This window comes from Cyanistes caeruleus, chromosome 1 (genome assembly GCF_971803275.1).
Source record: "Cyanistes caeruleus chromosome 1, bCyaCae1.hap1.1, whole genome shotgun sequence".
Classification (NCBI taxonomy): Eukaryota; Metazoa; Chordata; class Aves; order Passeriformes; family Paridae; genus Cyanistes; species Cyanistes caeruleus.
In genome coordinates, this window is record NC_141701.1 from 97,163,617 (window position 1) to 97,188,239 (window position 24,623).

The window sequence follows — 24,623 nt, forward strand, 5'->3', positions numbered from 1 at the left end:
CCATAGAACCATGCCTTCCTGACCAAAGCACCTCCATAACAAAAATCACATTTCAAATAAGCTGTACCCAGAACCTCATGAGGCCTTTCTAATCAACAGAACATGCTTGCCAATGGGAAGAAAAGTGTCAACATCACAAAATCATTTTCTTATAAAAGGAGTGTTACAGTGGCCAGCTGAAACCACCACGCAGGACCAAGAGAATCGCTGGAAAGAAGTCTAACCAAAAAAGAAAAGGTACATGATGTTAGAAGACCAGTGAAAGGGTAGAAATTACCTCCAATCAGAATACAATTACTTCAGGATTCACCAGAAAAGGATTGCTATTGCTGCCTACATGGTGGCCTAAAAAACTTGTCTCTTGTTCTGTAAGTTTTCCCAGAGAAGAAGTCTCTGTCATTTGGCAATCATAATGAATTTGGTACCTTAACTCAAGTTCATTCATGCACATGCAATGATTCTATGACCTCTTACATCGTGTACAAAGGGCATCATGGCTGATAATGCCCTCTATTCACATTTCATTTGTTTACTAGAGTAAACACTCACATACATATGACACATAAGGTAGTTCAGTGTATGCGTGCTTTGGTGCAGACACAGATTTAATTGCTTCTCCTTCTGGTCTTAAGAACTAGATCCTATCTTGTAATAAGGCATTTTGGATTGTTTCTTCTTTGCACTTTTAATCTCTGATGCTGCCATGCTAATTGTACTCTCAAGCAAGTAAGGTGTTAAAATATATTCCATACCTATCAAGAAGGTTATTTTTCCTTGGTTAATGAAGCTAAAGAGGTGAGATGCCCTATTGCCTTGAAAAAAAGGAGGAAGAGTTCAGGAAGCAGGTGCAGGGAAGGAAAACACCCATGGCAGAGGCTTGCCTCTGATGCCTTTTTCAAGCTTACCTAGAAACAGAGGCTAGACAAAGTTCAAAGAATAAAAGCGGATATATTTAATGAAGGGCTTTCAGGTACATTAAGGGCAGACAAAGCCTCCTCAAAGGGCTGCACCCAAAATGGAGAATGGTCTCGAGTTTTTCAGACAGATACAAGTTTGGTCTATTTACATATCAGGGGTTAATCCTCCAATTACAGCTTCAGGTAATAAAGTCATATTCCCCCAGTTTGCTCCCCGCCAATTCACTTTTCTTTATACTATTCGGGGCCTGAGGCTGTAGGGTGTCCTTGAGTTCCAGGCCTAGAGGAATTGTTTGGTCTGATCAAAATGTGTAGATAGCATCTAATACTTTATATAGAGTTTAGAGTTATACATTAATGCAGTACAGAATTTGAAAAACATAAAGGCTAAAATCTTTTAAGACATCACCTCTTGCAACTTTTTATTCAACCTGATCCATTAAAGAGGTTGTAAAAATGGGTGAGGAGGCTTCTTCTGTCATATTTGTACATGGGAAGAGACACTGATTTGAGCATTAGTGTTTAAATTAACAGCATTAACAACCATAGAATGTAGCTGACATGACTAAGAAACAGGCACATGCTAAAACATAAATACAAACCTGCTGAAAAAAACATAAGCTGGGAAAAGACAAACTTGGTTAAAAAAGCAATGTTATCTGGCACCTAAGTTAATGCTAGTCACAGTCATACATGCTAGATTCCTCCTAGTTTCTAGGAATCTAGTTTCTGTATCTGCTGTGCTGAAGAGAGAGGTCTTTTGCATACTTTTATGAAAGTAGCACTGCAGACAATATTTGAATGTTTCATCAACTACATTAATAATTATTAAACCACTCAAATTTCACCCTATGGTCTTTGGGTTTAGAAGTGTAATGAAAGCTTTTGACAAAGGGCTAGTGAATAAATCCTTGGGATAACACCACTGCCTATTACTGAGACAGGACAGAAACAAATTGAAGCGCAGTAAAATGCATTTTTTCTTTTGAAAGCAAAAAATTTGCTCTGCAGTAGCTTGTACATATTTGACAAGTGCAACCTGTGCTTCAGATAAACCTGTGCACTGTTAAAAACATTGATACCAGAGGGTGTGGAGTCAAGTGTTCCCAGAAGTGGAAGCACAGGTAGTGAGAGGCAGGAGGCTCATGGAAAAAAATCCAGGGGCCTAGAGAACCATGGTTCTAATCTCTTCCTGTCTTCAAGCATAAGACTTTCAATACTTAGGTTAGGTATAACTACTCTTTGGCCCTTAGCATTCTGGGGGAAATTCTCTTTTTATCTGAGTTAAGTTTAAACTCAGCAGAACTGACAAATGGTACTTAGCAAAATCACTGTCTCAGGGCACTAAGTAAAATGCACATAATTTCTCAATTCAGACACTGTCTTATCAATATGGTTATATGTTTGGATAAAAGGAAAAAACTAATTTTTAACAGAACTGGACAGGACAAGTTCTAGAGCTCAGCTTAGCATTTAAGCAAACACTCAAGACCCTCAATGAAGTGTTCAGTATATCTTATGACATATTCCTAAAAGAGACAAAAAAATAACTTTGAATCAGTAAATCCTTTGAAAGTCTGGCTCCTGGCTGCACATAACTGTTGGCCCCTATCTGACCTATGAAAAATATTATAATAATTTTCTTTTTGGTAACAAAAAAACCCTAAAATCAAACACAACCAAAAATTCCAAATCTCCAAAGTATGAGTCCAGAGAAAATACATTCCAGATCAATCTTAGCTAATCAAGCACAATCTTGAAAACATGTGTGAAATTATATTTACTCCCTAACATATTGAGGAAACAAAAAGTTTAGGCCACAGTACTGTTACAATTAATGCTGTATTAATGAAGAAGGTAAAAGAGAATTGCCTATTGATGCACTCTTAGAAACGAAACCTTGTAATCTTGTTCACATTCAATGTTTCTAATATACGAAAGAAACCATTTTATATTAATTTTTCTCTTTGTCAGCTCCATGATTAAGTGGACTAACTAATTTAAATTGTATCTGTTAAAGAAAAGAACATACAAAACTTCAAGAAATAAAATAATTTTCTCAGAGAAAAATCAGTTAAAAGCAGACACTCCACAATGTTTCAGATACTGTTTCAAGCTGGCAGCATTTTATAGTGTAAATTTGTCTACCTTCTATAGGCTTCTCTACTTTTAATGTCAAATAGGAGGGAATTATTAGAGGAAACCTTTTTATCCCTACTTTCTACCAAACTTCTCTTTGTCTCAAAGAATACTGCATCCAACTGGTGACTAAAAACTGAAATTACCATTTATCCACTAGGAATTTGTTCTTCAACTTCACTCAGCAGAAATGGCATCAAAGTTGCTGTTTTCTTTGTTAGTCATCTGCATTCCTGTTAAGATACCAAAACCAAGCAGTTTTGCCTCAACTTTTGAGTTTTGCAATATTGAAGGGGCCCTCAGGAAAAACAAGTGTTTAACAACATAAGAGGGCACCTCCCTACTGAATAGCTATTTACTTTGGGTTGAAGAGGAGAAAAAAATCTCAGTAAAAGTCAAACATCTCATCACATGACATGGCTGCATACCAGAATCTTGGTTATTTATTGCCTCCATGGAAACATTTATTGTGTACATGGAGACACCTCTCAGATACTTTCCTTTATGAGAAGAAAAAAAGCAGGAGCAAACCAGTTTATAAGTATTTGGCAAATTTTAACTGATTGTTGTTGATTACAGTTACAAAAGACCAGAAAATTTGGAAAGCAACACTCTTGAGATATAGGAATTTGGATTCACTCAGCCCTACCTTATTTGGATTTAAAAGATCATTTTTTTACCAAAGCTGTTTCTGTTCTGTCTAGCACCACTGAGCAAGCAAAGGTACTTGGCTGGGAAACAAACAGCAAGGCTTTGTTCAGAAAGAAACTCAAGTATCTGCTGTGTAAAGACTAAATCAAAGTCTTTCATTTGTCATTTTAAGCAATTCTAACATGCACATGTGCTTCTCTTTCCACAGACTGTAGTGCTGGAAGACAAAAGATTGCAGAGGGATTTAGCAGTTGTTAAAGTAAGTGAAATGTCTTAAAATGGAACACTGAACAAGAATCATGCGCATTTCTGTTGCCAATTCACTGAATTCAGTTGAACCTAAACAAATACTATTTTGGCCAACAATGAACTTTGAATCTACCAAACTTTTTCTTTATTTAAAAAAGAATTGAAAATCCTGTATCTCAAGCAACTGAATGCCACACACACAAATGGCATTCTCTCTCTAGAATAATTTTAGTGTGCTATTAGGATACTTAGAACAGAACTGAGAAAAAGCAGTCGGAGAGTGCAAAAGGAAGAGTAGCATTCATCTGTTCTTCCAATAATTCACATTTTCTATTAAAATGAGTTTATGTTCTTCAGCAATATATATTATTTTAATATCTTTTTATTTTAATCTCTTTTTAAAATCTGATTTCATTTTCAGAACATTTCGGAGCCCAGGCTTTTACCAGGATCCACTGGCAGGTTTCACATAAACTGATGGTTCCTATTCAAAAAAGACTTGCATTTTCAACAGGAGGGAAGTAATTAAGAACAGTATCTCTTGTGCACTGTGCTAAGTAATAATTCTGGAAATCATTGCTGTGAACTAAAAATTAACTCCTCAACAAAAGACAAGTCAAACCTTTACCATTTACCTCAATCCCTCTGATGAGTGGGAGGAGCTTTTTTCAATACTATTTGTCATTTCATATTAGAGAGAGAATTTGGAAGATACTACATATGTGTGGCCACAGGTATCTTGCTATTCTGCAGCAAATGAACAACCTTTTGTAAATCCATGCACATTTACTGCATGGTAAGTGATACTTTAAAGAAAAAAATAAGAGTGCTCAGAAGGATCAAAAGTAATTGCTGTCCCTTTCTATCACAAGAAGTCTTTCCAGACTTCAAAACCACAGGAAAAGCAATGGCAACGATGTCAGACTTCTACATGGCAGTAGGCAGATCCTATTATTCTGGTTCCAAATACTACACTTAATTGCATACTTTTAAGTCAATGTAACAGAAGTTTCTGTGCTAATGTACTGCTCAAGGAGGAGGGTATCTGATATAAATTGAAAATTAGGAACTTAATATAATTTTTCATCTGTTATGGAGGACCACTTCCCAAGGCATCTGAAAATAAACACTATTTATAAGAAGAAATGCAAATATTTATTGCTTTTCAATTGTCAAAATTCCTTAAGAATATTAAGAATGAAAGATAAGGAACTAAATTCAGATAGCAAACTGTCCATAGCCTAGCTATATTCAACATCTATGTACACAGTCTTATTAATGAAGGGTTCAGCATAATTTTAAAGGTAATTGCTTATATCTGTACTACAGTATCATACCTGTAAATCAAGAGCCTTTGGGTATATTTTTCTTTAATCATGTCTTCCTATCTTTTGTTCCTTTAGTAATAAAGCCAAATAATTATACTATATCAAAAGAGATACTACTCTCTTATTCACTTCTAATTTCTATTTTAACACAGCAGCCTGGAAATACACATTCCACGCACATATACCTATAAAACAACTCGTGTTCACAAGGCTCTGCTGTAGCCTTCCTGACCACCTTAGTAAGAAATTCCATAGGCCCACATTTTTTGAAACTAACAAAAAGATGTATAACTGTAATATAAGAATCATCTGTCACACTAACAACTCATACTATTACTTCTGAAATTCCTTTAGGAAAACAGGTACAAGTAAAACCATGAACACCAGCTCCTACATAAGGCTAGGGGTTTAACTTAATGTAAAGTAGAACTGAAAAAGGCGCTCTGTATGAGACTTCCCTACACCTTAAACATTCCACCACTGTTATGCATTTTCAAATGTACCATGTATTGCATCTTAATATTTTCTGAAGTACAGAAAAGATTCTCAGATTTTAGGATTAGAGCTAAAGGCCTCATATTCTAAGGTTTTTGACTTTGATCACATTCTGGATGTGAAATCGGCATCTCCTCTTAGTGGTCTCCCGCCTGTAGTGAAAACTAGGATGCAATACACGTTTTCAATGCACAAGCACAATACTAAACATCTGCACAAACCATAAAGAGAAGCTTGTCCTGGTAAATCTTACACAAAAGATGACCCAATGGCAATATATTTACCTTAAACAGCAGACTAAACTCCAACTTGTGTTAAGGAAAGACCCCATCCTTAAGAGAAAAATACAGCTGTCACCTCTGTATGTGCTCCCCAAGATCTTTTGCCCAGCCTATGCAGAGACATTGCTCTGCCTGCAATTCCCTTATTGAATATCATAGGGCAACAGTCTGCCTCATAAATATTTTTTTGAGAAAAGAGTAACTAAATCTATTCTTGTGGTATATTTTCTAGCTTAAATTCAAGTGGGTTTTTTGCAGATGTACAATGAAATTCTCGATATCTGTGCTATCACATCCTATTTCTGTTCTATCTCAGGTAATTTTAAAAGCACCCTGCAAACAAATTAGATATAAAAATCAATTAAATAGCACACATGACTTCTGAACAGCAGGCAAACATGCTAGTTGTAAATGGTCTCTGACCAACTCTTATCGAAGACATGAGCAGCATACAGTTCTCTATCTTCCAAGAGAGTGCTGCCTGCATGTTTATCTTCGCTTTCAACTTCCTGTACTGCTGTAGTTACCTACAATGCAATGCATGAGAATGGAAAGGTCAAATCCATCTAGCCAATCAATCTCAGCAATTCAAAAATATTTGGCATCAATGCATTGCTTGTTGAGGGCCAGATATATGCAAAGGAAGGGGGAAAGAACGGCAGGGGGAGGAAAGGAAAGGAATCATAAATTACGTGGAAACATCATGGGAGGGAATTAAGACACCACCTCCAGTCAAGATTCAGTTTCTCTGACATTACTCCTTCTAAAATACACTGCACAGTCTCATCCAACTCTGATGACTCCCTATGGAGCGGTCTGCCTGCCATATGCAATCACCGTTTCTCTATTCCCCCAGTTTTCTGCAGACTGGAGTCTGCTGTGCATTAGGAAATTCTCTTTATTACAAGAGTGAGGCAGTGGAAACAGGTCAAGCTCCCAGTAAGCTTCTTCCCACACTGATGTGGTCATTAGATGGTCAATGCTAATCCAGATTATGAAAATCAATTGAAACTGAACCTAGACAGCAGCTAATTAAGTATCATAGCTTCATGCATCTCTCATCTGATAACAGGCAAGTTGTAAAAACAAGAACTTTGGCATCTATTCAATACCTTATCTCATATTTTTATTTGCAACAAGTCAGGCTTGCATGTGCACTGAGGTGTGCAGCCACAGGTGTAATATTCTGAGTCCTTCCATGTAAACTACATCCATTAAAAGCACTGCATTCACTCAAGCAAATCATCAGGAGAGTATTCACACTGGAGTCAGAATCTGAAGGCAGCTACTGAAGGCTTTCATCTTTTGTACATGACATCTGATTACAGAAAAAAAAATCTAAAAAACCTGAAAACAGGTACATTTACAAAGTGAGATATGAAAATAGGCACATTATTTACTGTTTGTTTATTAACAGCCTAGTGCATGTTCTGAAATACTCCAGATAACACAGTAACAAAAAGCTACAAACTCACCATATAATTTTGTTGTTCTTAAAATTCTATATTAGAATTCCAACCAGAAACCTTTGAACAAAGAAAAAACTTCTCTAGGTAAATTTACAAGTAATAAAGTAACTTGTATCAGACAGATGTGTCTCAGTTCATTCTGTGTATTGACGAGGATCTCACTTAACTACTATAGCTTTCTTTCCTAAATTAGAACCACTAATGCTAAATAGGGAAGGGTAGACAGCTATTTCACACATCAGTAAAGTGGCACACCAGTTTCAAGTACATGAGGTCTCCTTTCTCCTTTCAAACACACTGGAACAGTTACAAAAGGTTTTGCCCAGGTCTAATGTGACAAAATTACTCACCTTCCCCATCAGGGCTCATATTTTCATAGGAATCCCAGCGTATTAGTGGGTCTGATGTATTGTAATCAACTATTACTCCATGATCATTCTGAAGGTGTTCACATCCTAAAATAAAACATGCGTTTGAGACCAAAAGTTACCAGTCACATATGTAATTATATACATACACAGATGTATGTATGTACCTTCTGACAGATGTTTGCTCCCTGAATGGCAACACCCTATTCTGAAATGTAAGAAGCAGCAAGAGGGGAAGAAAGATTAAATAAAACAGTTTTTTAAAAAAAGTTTAATTTATCATTCTGAGAATTTTATCTTGAGCTTTATGATTATTTATTTATTATTATTATGTATGTATCCATAACTTGGATCAGTCCCTAAACACAACTAACACAGATGATCCACCTAGCCCTGGAGTGTCAGACATGATAAAAAGCTTTTGCAAATGAAACCATGAGTATCTGTAAGGAGATGGTTCTAAAGGAATGATAAAATTAGACTTTGTTACAGATTTCATTCTGATTCATACAGATTATCATTTTTATACCAGAGCAATTTGTCACTAAGGATGAACAGGGAGAGCTGAAAACTGTGACTTCATGTCCCTTCCAGTTCCCCCAAGGTGGCAGCTCTGCAGAAGCTGAGACAGACAGCTGGCCTTTAATGTGTTTTGCTGCATTTAAGTATGTTTTGCTGAATATACCTGGAATTTTCAGCAGTAACCCATCTTACTGTGCTCTTAACAAGGCATTAAATAATGTTCAGGTTTTAAACGGATACATTGAAAAACTCAGGCATAGTGCAGTGATTCAAAAGGAAAGCACAGGCATCAAGAATTCATGACATTGAACTTGGCTTTGATACTGATACAAATCAAAGAGACTGTCTTTTCTCTTCTGTCTAGATTAGGGAACAAATAAATCCTTAGTTATCAAACCTTTGGCTGTGTCTACAAAGCAAGTCCTACAAGTTTCTAAAGCAACAGTATTATGCACATACTGTGACTTTTAAAACAAATATATTTACAATTACAAAATGCTATGGTCCTGTACCTTTATGTGCAGCCTGGAAAAAGCCATCTGTAGAGAGTTTCTGTGATGACATTTGTCACAAGGCCGATTATATGTACTTTATTATTAAATATTCAGGGATCTTATATTCTTGGCAACTGCATTCTTTCTTAAAAATATCGCAGTCATTTATGTTCTAGAATATTGTGTCCAGCTTCAAACTACAGAATACAAGAATTATATGAATAAATTGAAGCAAGTTCAGGGGAGTATGACCAAGGTGGTCAGGACTGAAAGACTTTTCCTGTGAGGAAAGGCTGAGAGGTCAGGGCTTCTTCAGTCTGGAGGTGGAATGGTCTTGATAAGGAGCTGACAGCAGCCTCCTGAAGGCCATAGAGGACACAGCCAAGTTGAAGCAAGGCAGAAGGAAAAGAAACAGGAAAAATTTGAATCTAGATAAATTTAAAGTCAACATAAGGAAAAAAAAATCCACAGTGAGGACAGTCAGACATTTAAATAGCCCACCCACTGAGGCTGTGATGTCTCTGTCCTTGAAGATTTTCATGATTTGACTGGACAAAGCTCTAGGCAACGTGGTCTCATCTCACAAATGAATGTGGTTTCAGCAGGAAGATGGACTAGACGTACCCTGTAGTCATTCTGTAATTCTATAATATCTTCAGATGAGGAAAACTCATTTTGCAGAAATTGTAAATAAGTATTTCAAGGTCTCACTGAAAATCAGGAAATAAACTCTCCAACCAACCCATAGGTTAGAAAGCCAACATTACTAGCAGCGCTGGCTGCATGGGGATTTCTCCTCAAAGTATGTACCCCCAGTAACCTAAGGTTATATTCCTGAAACAAATACATACTCATCACATTTCCTGAATACATGCATATATGCTAATTATTTCTGTGGACTTATTTGGATATGGTTTCAGATTTTCTGATTAATCTTTTCTCTTTTAGAGTATTTCAAAGATGTGGTGATGTCATAATGTATTTATCTTATCATTCTTTGTTCTGATACATGAGCCTTGTTCTCAAAACTAAGACTTCTACTAGTACATATTAATCACTAATATAAGTAAATAAGGAAGCATTAGCTGGCATAAGACTTGTTAGTCACAGATTTAGAGAATTAACACCAGGTCACATTAATCTCTGGTATTTGTATTAAGCACTGTATGGTGCAAAACTAAGCATTAACCACAAATATAGGGATTATATACTATTGTACTAAATCAGTTTCAGGCAGAATTCATATTTTCCAGGATACCATAAAATGACTGAGAACACATTCATTAACAGAATTAAACTGCAATGATCTGCATAATCTTAAATTCTCACTGCAAGTGAGAATCTTAAACATATTGAAACAGAATTTTGGAAGCATGTAGAATATCCTACAAGCCAAGTCCAAAGCAGAAGCATTTCCAAGAAAACTATAGCTGTATCTCTTTATGCTAAACTGAAACAGTCCAAACTTCAACACTGCAAACATAATTATGACAATTATCCAAAAAAGGTTTTGGGATAGGCCACTGCTGTCACTTATGCTAAGCCAAACCACCTACTATCTATGTTCTATACAGATACACCAGATGTTTTCTACTAGTTGTAGCAAGTGTTCTGGTATAGCTTTAAAATAAAATCTGGTGACTTCTATGCTGATATAAATGCAGAGTCTTTATTAACTTTTTCAAATTTAAACCAGTAACTAATATATTTTAATGAAAAAGTAAAATTTCAGATTTTTTACAAGAGAAGTGGAATAAAAGAAGAAAAAAATATATATTTTTTAATGAGTATTTCAATATGATTTCATTTCAAATTAAGTATATTTTTGGTTCTCTATGCTCACCTTGAATTTTCTCTGGAGTTCCTGAAAACACTAATTCCACCTTGCTGTAATCAGGGAAACGGTCATCTGAGAAAAAAGGACAGGATTTCAGCAAGATGTTTCCCAAGACAGCAGTTTCAGAACACCCAGAAATCAGGATTTTATATAGCTATCTATACATGTACCCTCATCACTCTTCCCTTCCCACTTGCAGCTTAGTGAGCTGCTTTTAAAAGATATATTCTTTGTGCCACACATTCTCCAGAAAAGACCACATAAATTCCAGCTGGAGTTTTGTTTCCTTTCTGGAACAGTCAAAAGCAGAAGAGAAGTATAGTTCCTAACCTCCTCTCTAGACAGTAGACAGGCGTGGCTTATAAGAAAACACACCCAGGAAAATTAAAATTGTTTCCCATATTGGCTAAACCACAATACTTGACCACAAAACTTTTGGTAGCCTTATGTTTTATGTTGCAGGAAAATATGCTTGATTTTAGTTTGCTAGTAACATAGGCTGAGGAAGTTCCAGTCCTGCATATAAACACAATAAAACTGACGATAGGATTTGGAAAATATGAGGACTAGTGCAACACATTTTCAAGTCTGACAACTTTGCATCCATTCTTTGATATTCTGAAAAGACTCAGACTATGTCATAAGCACATTATTAGACTTCATGACTATTTTCACTAGCCAGAAAAGGGAATAATTTAGCTCATCTTATTTCCTTCAATGGTGACTGTTTTTTTTGAATGTGAGAGAAGGTGATAAGGACTATGTAGGAGTATCTGAATTATTGTGACAAGTTAACTCACTTGAAGAGCTTTTCCTGTCATCAGGGTTTTGCTGGTGTTACACACTATGATTAAACTAACTCAAAGCGGTCTCCCTTCCCCCAAAAATAAGAAAAGGGAAAAAAAAAAGAATCCTTTTGAAAATGGGTGCTGAAGATCATCACATGCATATGCCTGCACATATACACATATACACATCCAACCAATCACTGAAGACAAGTACCTTTGTTGGCATTATCCAAATCTTCTTTGCCAAACACCAAGCTATGTCCTTGAATAGCTCCAGTGTGAAACTGAAGGCGAAAAATCACATCACGAGTAGCTGACCTGTATTTTTTGTGATAACACTTCATCTAGAAAGACAAACATTTTATGTCAGAAAGTATTTTCTTACAATTCTGAAAAAATGTGTGTATATAGATTAGTTGCTAATTAAAACAGCCACAACACCATTTATTGTAGACACCTCTGATGTTGGAAGAAGCAGGGTATGCATTATTCAATCCTTTGAAAATACACGGGCTCAAGGCAGGATACTTCTAGATATGTAAAACTTAAAAATCACTATTTTCATCATTATCAGTCACCTATCAGTAGGTTATGAGGCAGCATCACAATATCTGGCAGTACAATATTGAAATGCTGACCTGTTTACAGACTTCTTCCCTACCAAATTAATGAATTCCAGCACACCCATTTCAAAATAACTGAAAAATAAGAGGACTTCTTAAAAGCAAGCCTGCAAGCTAGTTGTATCTATTTTAGGACTTGTAAAAAACCTACTCTAGTCATGACAGGATCTTATTTTAAGTAACTGCAGGAAGTTGATAGCAGTTTTGACACCTTGGCTAGAATTCTACAAAACAGAACTCTACAAAAACATCTTGTATGAATTTCAGCAGCTAAAAGTGAACACTATACCTATTCTCTAACACCAGCTTCCCTTAGACTAAACCTATAGATATTTTACCTTCTAATTCTCTGAGTCTACTGTAATACAAAGGCACTCAGCATTCTTACAGGAATATGTTAAAATTTTTGCAAACTTAGTCACAGGACTGAAAATCTTGTTATACTATCCTGATTATATCAGGATTTTATGATAAAGCAGATATTACTGAAATGCATTAAAAAGAAAACAAATATCACTTATATTAAAGTCAGAATAAGAAAAGCATCGTAGCTAGAAAATGCCAAACAATTGAAGAGCATAGTTATTAAAATGAAATAATGCAAAAAAGATGTGGAAGTTTATAAGGGATGCTTATAAAAGTAGTTATGAAATTCCCCTCACTACAGAATTTGAAAAATCTAACGTAAGATGTTACTATCTAGTCTTCATTATAGTAACCCCATGATATCCTAAATTCCAGAAGTTAATCAGCACTGACCATATTCCTGGCACACAAGACAACTTCTGAAATATTTCAGCCCATATACCAGAAATGTTTTCTTTTCAAGTATTCTGTATGCAAATCACATATTCCTAACCCATTGTAAGGGCTTGGAGATTATCCATGCATGTAACCTCTATTTTATCGGAAAGTGAGGAAGTTGTTTGTTTCATGTTTGTTTGTTTGTTTGTTTGAAGAGAATCCCTTACAGTATATTGGCAATACCAGGTAAAATAGTATTTGCTTCTTTTTTTAGACATGCTTTACATGCACTAAAAGGAACATTGTGTACACACCCCTGTCTATTAAAGGGATCTACTTCCTTTTAGTCCAGCACAACTACCAGCATCACTTCACTACTTTAATACACCAAAGGTAAGGTGTGAGTCACAGTCTGATTGCTTGAGTCAATAAACAAATGCTCAATTCTCCAGTATGGCAAGCAACTCTGTAAAGGCAAAACACCATCTTAAAGGTTTCAAAAGGCAAGTTTGCCCAGAAGTGAAAAATAGACACCAACAGAATTACAAGAGGCCTGATGAGAGACATTAGAATTAACCTGCTCCAAAATGTAGAACTGGTATGAAAGTAACTGTGGTAATTCCATTTAATTGTATTATGCAAGCAAAAATACTTGAAAATAGTTTCTTTAAGTTTATATACATTTATCCACAATTTAAGTTTTGGCTTTGCACAGTTGTTGGATTTACTCAAAAGGTACTGGCTTTTACATAATCTCATTTGTAAAAATGCTGAATGAGAGAAGGACTTACTCCTTCTTTCTACTTTGTAATTAGAAGTACCAGCCTTGGATTTAACCCAGATCAACTTAAAATTAAATAATTAAAAATTTAAATTAACATAACTTCAAATTAACTTAATTTGAGCCTTAAATAACTTGCCTACAGAGAACTGTAATTTTTAATGAAAATCTGTCCTCTCTTACAATCAGTAATATTTTACCCCTATATCCATAGACTCAAAATATATTTTAGTGCTCAGTATGCATAATAACCTTTCAATGAAGTCTAAGCATAACTTCAAATTCTGACTCCACTACCTTTTGATGCCTTAATCAAGAATTAATGCAAGCCACTGCAACGTGCTGGAAAATTCCTACATGTATTTGCAGACGTCAGTGCAGCTTTTCAACAGCTGCATCTGTTCTGCATCACCACACGCTATCTACATTGTGTTAACAAACTCCTGGAAGCTAAGGCAAGAAAGGATATTTTATTTACCTTTTTAAAAACAAACAAACAAACAAACATGCATTCCAAGTAGTCAAACCTTTTGGAATTGGAGGTGGAGCATCTTACAGATCATTATTTTTGTCTGATACCACTGAAGTTCTGGCTTAGACATAATAAAAAAAAATATATTCAAAACTGAAGTATTTGTTTAGGAAATACTGAAATGCTGAAAGACACTGGTTTGCTCAGAATTATCTCAAATAATAGCATGAGATTATGGAAGATTATCTCTTTTAAAAGGATGCATTACTGAAAAGCTACATCTTTTTTCACTCAAAAATCTCATTTGAGAGATACTGAGTTTATCTTAGACTGATTTCTGTTGTGATGTATTCCATTTCCTTAGGCACCAACAGTCCTTCAAAAAGTAACAAAATTTGAAACTGTCTCAAACTTTTAGAGATGCAAATTTATAATAGTACATTTAAAAATTGTTTCTCCATTTTCCAGTGAAAGAACAAAAGAACAATATACAGAACAAAATGGAAAGATTAAAAAAAAGAATCTGATACCAAGGACACTGTCTGGTTTAGGAATGGTATTCCCCAACTCAATGTTCCCACTGAAACACCTCAAACCACACACCACTCGACCACACCCCCTCCCCTTTTCCCCTGCAGCAGGCTGATGAGAATTGGAGGCACAAAAGGAAAAGATCACAGACTGAGACAAAAACAATTTACTGAAAATAGCAGAGAAATAGGACAATGAACAGCATCAATAGTAAGAACAGAGTGTACAAGAAAAAAAAAACAAACAACAAAACTAGTCACATACGATTGTTCAAACCTCCCCCACACAGAAACCACAACAGTGCCCAACCGCTCCTTCCACTGTGCAATCCAAACTGGAAGAAAGCCCTTCCCACGCCCCAAAAATTCAACAACAGAATTCAACAGAATGACTAGGTTGGAAGTGACCTCCAAGATCACCGAGTCCAACCCGTGCTGGTATCACATAATACATCAACAAAACAATCTTAATCCCTCTCCCTCGTCTGAAAAATATCATAGGGTATGGAAATATATACAGCTAGGTACCACACCACAGGGACAAATCAAGCAACATTGTGACCAGTGGCTCTGGACTTAATGCAACAAAATGCTCAGATGAAATTTGTTTCCAACCCACTCTGGGCAGACCTTTTGCTATCCTATCCCTTCGTGCCTCACACTGGATGCCAAATAAGGCTGCGGTGGTTCAGGAATGGTATTTTCCAATCCAGTGTTCCCACTGAAACACTCCAAACCACACACACTGCTCAATTGCTACCCTTCGCCCCCTCCCCCGCAGCAGATTGCAGAGGAGAATTGGACGCACAAACAGTAACAGCAACAATACAAATGACAGAGGGTACAAGGAAATAAAACCCAGACAATTCATACATGACTGTTCACAGACCTCTCCCCTTCTTCCTCCTCCCTACCTCCCAGAAACCCCAGCAATACCCAAGCATTCCCTCCACCATGCTACCTGACCAGGAAGGCAGCCTTCCCCCTGTCCCTGAAAAGTGACATGAAGTGGTAGAAAATAACCTTTGGGTCCAAGCTATACCCTGTCTGGCTACTGCAAAATTTAACTCTATGCTGGCCAGACCTTGGACATTACCTATCCCTTATTTGGTATCGCACTTTCTTGAGTGCCAGAACAATTTAGAATTACTTAGGTAATTTCTTTGTAGTAGGTAGTTTTAAAATTGTGAACACTGTCTACCAGATTATAAGACAAGATATTTTAATGCCAAATTACAAATACTCCCCAGAGTAATCTTAATAAAGGAAAGATCAATACAGGCCTCACTGGACTTGCTGATGCCATAAAATGAGAATGCTGAAAGCAATTGTTTTGAAAACAATTTGCTCCTAAAAACCTTCTTGAGTTTTACATGAGTTCTTATTCCCACAAAAGCAAAAGAAGATTTTGACTAAATTAATCTAATTATTCTGTAGTATCTCCAGATATTTCATTTCATAATTTTTTTACAAGAACATAAAACAGGTCAGAAACTGTAAACTAAATGTCATGTCAACAGACTTTAATTCCATACAATTAACTCACCATAATATCTCCCTTCAAAAGCTGGGCAGGGTCTATAGCAATGCAGATTCGACTTTGATTTTCTGACCCTATGCTACTTGACAGGAGAAAAAAAAAATAAAATACGTGGTTTAAAGACACAAAAAACACAAAACAAACAAGAAACCCACAAACTAAAAAAGGCTATGCAATTCTGCAATTGTGAAAATTAAAATCTAAATTCAAACATAATGAAAAATGCTTACAACTTACTATATTCCAGATGTATAAACTGGTTGCATAGCCTGGTATAACTTCAGAAAAGGCCGACAAGCTGAAAAGAAACCAACAAAAAAAGAGTGTTTTGTAACTAGGAAGCTTCATGCACATCCAGACTGAGCAAAAAGGCACACAAGTGGCAATGCTGGACCTTCAAAATACCCCTGAAAGCAAGGTTGGCTAAAAGGTATTTTATTTTATTGAAGACTAGTTCTGAATTCAAGGGGGAGGGACTTTAAAGAATTCTAGCAAGGAAGGAAACAAATTCTCCAAGAAAATTAAATTATTAAAGGAAGAATGATAATGGCTGAAAGAAAGCAAACCCCCAATATAAAAGAAAAACATTTTCAAAATAAATTATTCGATCTTCTGTTTTGTTTAAAAATTAATAAGGCCCTTAAACTTCTACCTAGAATAAACAATACCCTAACTTTCTTAAAGCAGTTATTTTAGAAATAAAATCAGACTAAACAACAACGACAATATAATCATTGCAAATTCATGCTGATTATATTACAAAAGGCCTTTGGATAATAAAAGTGCAGGAACACAAAACTGTTATGTAATCATAAAATCATGAAGTTCATAAATCATCTCTAAGTTCATCAAGTCCAACCCTTAAAGTTGGATTCCTTTACTGTGCTCTAGCACACTATGTCATTCCATCATCTTAACTTTAAAGCCACTTTGGATAGCAAGCCATGTCAGTAGCACTGGTGAGGCCACCCCTCAACTACTGTGCTCAGTTCTGGGCCACTCACTTCAAGAAAGACACTGAAGTGCAGTGGTGTGCCCAGAAGAGGTAAAGGGAGCTGGTGAAGAGTCTCCACACATGTCCTATGAGGAGGGGCTGAGGGAGCTGGGTTGTTTAACCTGGAGAAAAGAAGGCTCAGGGAGGCCTTATCACTCCCTATCACTGCCTGAAAGGAGGTTGTAGCAAGGTGGGAGCCAGCCTCTTCTCCTGGGCAACTAATGATACAATAAGAGGACATAGCCTCAAGCTGCACAGAGAAGGTTCCTTTTGGACAGCAGGAAGAATTTTTTCACTGAAAGGATTGCTAAACTTTGGAATGGAATGCCCAGGGAGATGGTGGAATCACCATCCCTGTAGGTGTTCAAGAAATGACTGGACATGGCACTTAGTGCCATGTTCTAGTTGACAAAGTGATGCTGCATCTAAGGTTGGACTCAATGATCTTGAAGGTCCTTTTCCAAACTAAATGATTCTGTGTAATTCTGTAGGTACACCCAAACTATCCAAACAGCTTTTCCACACAATCCAATATCAAAACAGTAAAGAGATTACATTTATAATCATTTCCCAAAACAAAGAGAAAATAACTGTGAACCTTGACCAGGTTCTCAGATCCTTTGCAGTAACAGGGACCACAACTGTTCAGAAATAGGCAGATATGAATAGAATCAACTATTCATTTAACAAAGAACCAGAAATTGATTTCACCTGCTTCAGTTTTTATTCTCAGAATGCTTCTCTTCTGCTTAATTTATTTGGAATATTTGGATGGACATCAAGACGACAATAATTCTATTCTGAGATTCATGCAGGCTTTCTAGAAAGTTCCAAAATGAAACAAGTCTTTGATCCTACACCTGAATAGGAAAAATTAGGTAATTTACCTCCCCCAGCATCTAAGTTTGGGATGCCATGAAGGATAACATAGTGCAGGAAAAGAGGGGTTGCATTCATTTTCACAGATCCAGATAGAAGGCCACTTAAGAACTGCACATATCTGAAAACAGAAAGTTTATCTGAATTATATAAAACCACTAATACCAGGGAAATACATTATTTACACAATGGCATTGCCAGATTACAGGTAATAAATAGCATTGTGACAATGCACATAACTCCAAAATAATAATCTTCACAAAACAGCATGAAAAGACACTTCAATTTACCATTGTATTAAATCCATGGCTGTTACATTGCTATTGTTGATATCTTTATTTTAGTTGTTTACACTACTACTCTAAGGAAGAAACTAAGTAGGAGAGACAGTAACGTCAATTGTTTTGGTACACATTCCTAGTTACAACTGCACTCTTAAATGACTTTCACAGCAGCATGATATGCGTCCCATCTAATTCATGATGAAGTTACCTTCATTAAAACAAGAGCAAGAAGTACTCATCAGAAATCTTAACCTTAAGGGCAATGCAGTCAAATAACACCTTAATGACAAGTGATCTCACTCAGCACAAAACAAGAGCAGAACTACCACAGAAATGTGAAAATTATTCTATTTCTGCAATTTATTATGTGGTTTGGTCACATGCAAGTAAACATCACTGCAGTGTCTTTCATTTTTCCACTGGCTTTGAGCCCCTTTTTCTTCCATGCCCATAAGAAAACCTTCATTTAACTTTATTTTCAGTAATGTATAGAGGAAAATCACCTTTTTCATCTTTCTGCACAGATCTCATTAACTGAACTCCTGGTAACACCATAACGAAAGATATCCTGACAGGTAACAACAGCTTTACTACCCCAGAATGGGGGTTGTGGTGATTTAAAATTGGTTTAATTTCACAGAGAGCTTTCAAAGCTGAATTTATTTTAAATGTTAAGAAAAGGCAACTTTTTTTTTTTTATTTCTCCTTCAGTCTTTCTGAAAGAATTTGGTACACCAAAAGCACAAATTTTATAAATTGACACACCTAACATGACAAAAAAACAACAGGTTAAAATGTTTTGTCAGTGACCTTTCATAATTTTAATAAATTAGTTTATTAATATCAGTGTGAACCCTTTCTTCTACCAGCTTTTTAATTACTACAAAAATGTAACTGAATTTTTGAAAACCATTCTCAAGGCAGTGCACTTAAGGGGCCTACAGACAGTTCACTTATTTTGAGAAGAACATTCAAGGATCTATCCTGAAGGTTTATGAGAAATATTTTTTCATATGAAGGGTCTCTATCTGCATTTCTCATTCAGACAAGTCTTCAACTTCCTATCTGAGAATGGATTCAAAATAGATCTGGTCATCTACAGTTACTTGTCTTGCCATTGTTACAGTACCCAACTAGCAGTAAGGAAAACCTATGTGACTTAATGGCCACAATTTATTTTTATCTGGAAAATATTCAGTGGAGAAAAGGTTTCAAAATGTGAAAAATGGGTGTATTTTCATACTTTACGATTTTGAGATCCACTTAAATTATACCCACTTATATCAACTGGGTTTTAATAAGGATATCAGTAATTAATTACCCAGCAGTGGTTTCAGAGATAAAGCACATTAAAAAGCCACTGACTGATCAGAATAGGAACAGAGTATAAAATTATCCACAAATATTACAGGAGTTGGTTTTCCTCTCTCTGCAATAAGATTAGCAGCCGCTACCAGGCCAGACATAGGTAGGAGAGTGAGATTCAGGAGAACAGTTCTGACAAACAGTTTGGAAAATCACCTCTGTTCTCATGAGAAATGACAAAGTATGAGTGTATGTCTGAAGATGGTAAGGGCAGCTCAAGTTCAGTACTGGTGAGCAGAGATGTTAACTTCATCAGTCAAGAAGCAAACTGAGTATCTCTGAGGCCCTCCCCCCACAGTTACCTCCAGAAGAATTAAGCAGGTGTCCTTGAAGGGTGTGTAGGAAAGAAAGATGCAACAATCATCTATACATATTTCATGTCTGGCTTTAGGGCTCACATACAGTTCAGCTAACTTAGTAGCTACTGAAGCTTCCTGTTAACATGGTTGAAAAACTGCCCTGATGCACAATTCACAGGCAGTTGCAGAGGTTCCTGGCTCTCACTGAAATATTCCTGCTGCCTAGGGCTTCTGGATGGGAAGATTAACAATATATCTTCCCTTTTGTTGCTATGGTTCACACTTCTCTGTCTGGCAGGCAGCATACTCAAATCCTTATTATTAAAATGCAATACACATATATGCAAGCATAAAACTGAAACAAAAAAAGGCCAGCTTCTTTACTTTTTAACTTCTACTTACGAAAAGTTTATTTCAAGTCTAATAGAACGTTGTGTTACTATTTTTCAAGTTAAAAGGAGCTGTGCATGTCACCTAATGAGTTAAAAAAGTAACTGGTAAATTTATATTTAGGGATGAACAGAACCAAACACTGTACACTAGTTGTTAATACTGATTTTTCTGTTTCAATTCCTAGCAAATTCTTATACTTTAAACAACTTCTAAACAACCTACTGCATAGACATGGATTAAGACAAAAAAATAAACACTAATTACCAAATCAAACTCAGATGATATATTTCTGAAAGAGATTCACCTTTATAACATCTACTTGTCTGATGGATACCAGTATCTTTTGGTACTGAATCCTTCAATTACCAGTCATCAAAACAAGGTACACAGTGAACCACAGAACTATTCACTTTCCAAAGTGCTCATTATTTTGAATCCTAACTCAACCTTTGTCACACAGACAGACTGAAAAGGTAACACAGATAATCATAATGAATATGCTTTGAGAAACATTTACTAGCATGGACACGGGGCAAGTGCGTAATCCTCTAAACAAGTAGTAAAAAAAATCTTTATTGCACACAAATCAGCACACATTCCATACTCAGCATTATGCTATGAAATAATGAGTTTATTGTTGTCTTGGAACAATCAAGATTGTGGCATCTCTTTGCTAACAAACAATGCAGTGAGAACCCATTTAGATAACTGTGTGGTACAGACGGTCTTGTCTATCTGGGACCACGTGCAGGAATTGAAGGAGAGATCTCATCAAGGAATATTAATATAAGATAAAGTGCTGAGAATCCAGGAAGCACTGGAGGATCTTGTGGAAATAGTTACACTATACAGTAGCTGGGGAGGGAGTAAGGGGTGAGAGCAGAAGACAATAAAGACATTTCCTGTTGATATAAATTAGAAACAAATTGAATACCTTCTTTGGGAGGGCTGCATTAAAGCTGAAACTTTATCATCAAAGAATTTCTTCATAGCAAATCTGTCTAGAGCCTGATCAGCACTGTCAAGAAAGAGACACACGTTATTCTGCTTCAGTGTTATCTTGAAAATTCAGCACGTTATTGCTTGAAATATGCAAAAATATTTGGAAGAAAAAAATGAGGGAAGTAAAGAAAAATAAACAAAAAGAGGCATCTAACTAGCAACTCTAGTAATTTGGACACTGTGGACAATGATGTTTATTCCACTGACACCTTTTCATTCAACAACTTAAGATAGTTTCCTTCCTGAGCAAAGCACCTACTTCCTTATTCAATTAACTGAATGGCATACTTCCAACATGGACACATTAAAATCAGAACGCAAAAAACTTTGTCAGAACTTTGGCTCCCAAAGAAGGATACTTGCCATAATTTCTTGAATGTGCCACTGGGGAGTTCTCTCTATAAAATACAAATTTATTTTCTTTTTCAGAAACAACTGTAGTACCAGGACAGAGGTTCATTTAAGCAGTCAATAATTCATTCTGCATTTGTTTCCTGTACCCTGACCCATAAAGGAAGAGACTGTCTTTGAAAAAGAACTATTTTAAATCAGACAACCACATACTCTTCAAACACACAGTCAAGGAGCAACATATTCCAAAAATACATTTTCTTCTATTCTCTATCCAGAATGCCTCTTATGTGGGTCTTTTTTAGGTGAAGAAAGGCAAGAGGCTACAGAAAAAAAGAAAAAGAAGTGCCAAAAATCAGTAAGAAGGTTGTTTATCACATATGCCAAGTAATGTACTATGGTGATTCTTTTATATCTATTCCAGATAAAAACAGTATGTCTCATAACAGATGTAGTTCAGAGTTTTAATTTAAATCAGAACATAACAGATCTAGAAGTTCCAAAATATAAGAACACACCATAATCTCAACTTTTAAATTCCACAACTAGTTCAACCTAAATGAATTCAGAGGAAAAAAACCTGTGCAAAGTACACGTATGTATATCAGCATAAAAATTAAATATATGCTTTTTCCAAAAATTAATCAGAAGATGCCAATTGTCTTGACAGGGTTCTGGATCAGGCTATAAAATAGAGCCTTTTCTTCATGGGTGTTAAAAACTACATAATGTGTACTTAAAATATTCTTGACCCAAAACCTCTTTCTCACACAAACCACCATATATCTTTATACATCTTCACCCACTGCTATCCAGAATTTAGGCAGCCCAATCCTAACTGGCCAAAAAACTGCTAGCACTGTGCTTGTTAAAATAGAGTTTACCAACAAATGCAAAGAGCTCTGTTTGATGTCACTAAATTTGATGACACATTATTCCTTCCTAAACGAGAAAATTTGATATTACAACATATAATTAAAGGGAGGTTGCATCAGTTAGGATTTTTCATAGAATTATAGAATGGTTTAACTTGGAAACAACCTTAAAGATCATCTTGTTCCAAATCTCCTGCCATGGGCAGGACACCTTTCACCAGACCATGTTACTCAAAGCCCCATCCAATCTGGCCTTTAGCACTTCCAGAAATGCAGCATTCACAATTTCTCTGGACAACCTGTTCCAGTGACTCACCACTCTAACGGTAAAGAATTTATTCTTTATATTTAATATCTAATCTAAATATACCCTCCCTTCAGTCTATAGCCATTCCCTCCTTGTCCTAACACTGCCTTACTTTAAAAAGTCCCACTCCACCCATCTTGTAGGCCTCCTTTAGGTACTGGAGGATCACTAGAAGGTCTACTTAGAGCCTACTCCTCTTTCAGACTGAACAACCCCAATCCTAATCTTTAGCCTGTCTTTACAGCAGAGGTGTTAAGACTAAATTCACAGGATTTCACTAAGCCTAGGTTTTTTTGGCATGTTATTGTGGTTTTGGAATGGAATTCCCTAATTCAATGCTCCTACTGACACTTTCAAAACCACACTGCTGCTTGTTCCCTCCCTCCTCTCACTGTCCCCTGCAGTGGGATGGAGAGGAGAACTGGAGACACAAAGGGAAAGATCACAGGTTTTGATCTTTGAATAACAATTTACTGAACACAGGAATGAGATAAGAAAATTAATAGTAATAACAACAATACTAATGACAGAGGGCAGAAGAAAGGAAATACCAGTCACTATGGAAACCACCAACAACAGACAACACTGGATGTCTCCCTCTGCCACACCTTCTCAACCAGAATGGGCCCCTTCTCCCTTGAAGGATCCCCTTCTCCTCACCCCCAGCAATGAGATGAGGTGGTATAGAATAACCTCCGGGTATTGGACACATGCATACTGAAAACATTAACTCTGTCTTGGCCAGAACCAGGACACCTATGCATGCTGACAATTAAGAGCTTTCTTTAGTGTCAACATCTTCAAGGTCTTCTAAGTGCCATTTCAGACACAGTAGATGGCACCCTTAACAGCAGCACCTGCAGTGATTTCTGCTTCTGCAAGGTTGCTGTGTACCATTTGCAAGAGTCTTGGTAATTCTAGGGATATACAAATCCTTGTTGGGAAATCCCCAACCTCATTCTTACACAGAAAAGTTAAGTTTTGGATATCAGCTGCCAGATACCCAGAAAGTTAGAGGGCTTTCAAGCTCACTCCTCTCCTGCAACTTTACTGGAGGAATCCTGAATTTGTTTGTGGTAAAAGGTGATACCTTTCATTGCTGGGCTTAACAAAACAACACCTGAATGTGACTATAATGATGCTATTAAAATGTATTTATAGCCAGGTATCACTTTAAGGATGACATAATACTGCAACACAGAAATGACACCACAACAACTGTACTACCCTCACTTGACAGATTTTGCCATTCAAAATACTTCTCAACAAAATATGAAATTGTGGCAAACACTGATGTGGTTTTTTTCAGCACATTGGTGCACACTATAGTTTCTTGGTCCATAATGATTTATAAATTTGGTTTACCCCAATGAACACAGATTATTTTCCAGGATTCTAGTTTGATTGACATCCCTGAGTAATTTGCCATCAACCTCTAGTGAGTCAAGACTCTATCAACTACAGTAGTGGGTCAAAATCTATTACTGACAGGCTGGTGTGAATTCAGGACCAAATTTGATTTAACCATGACATTGAGAGTGTATTCTTCTTTTAATACATTTATGTATTAAAATGTAATGTTTTAGTACATTTATGTATATAAATAAAAAACCCCAAGGGAAAACAATGTGATTAGAAACCAAACA

General features: G+C 36.3%; 1 protein-coding gene across 34 annotated transcripts in view; it reads right to left on the reverse strand.

Annotated features, from left to right (window-relative positions):
• Positions 1 to 24,623, reverse strand: part of TNS3 (tensin 3) — a 251,975-nt gene that overhangs the window by 126,950 nt on the left and 100,402 nt on the right. For 20 of the 34 annotated variants that reach the window (XM_086843893.1, XM_086843708.1, XM_086843694.1 and 17 more), the window contains 7 exons: positions 21,377 to 21,460; positions 18,110 to 18,222; positions 16,466 to 16,526; positions 16,235 to 16,307; positions 11,753 to 11,882; positions 10,757 to 10,822; positions 7,880 to 7,984 (listed from right to left, as the gene is read on the reverse strand). In XM_086843893.1, coding sequence (XP_086700019.1) covers positions 7,880 to 7,984; positions 10,757 to 10,822; positions 11,753 to 11,882; positions 16,235 to 16,307; positions 16,466 to 16,526; positions 18,110 to 18,222; positions 21,377 to 21,460 — 632 coding nt within the window. Of the gene's footprint in view, positions 1 to 7,879; positions 7,985 to 10,756; positions 10,823 to 11,752; positions 11,883 to 16,234; positions 16,311 to 16,465; positions 16,527 to 18,109; positions 18,223 to 21,376; positions 21,461 to 24,623 lie in introns of all 34 variants that reach the window. The other 14 variants (XM_086843703.1, XM_086843684.1, XM_086843680.1 and 11 more) reach the window with 2 other exon arrangements.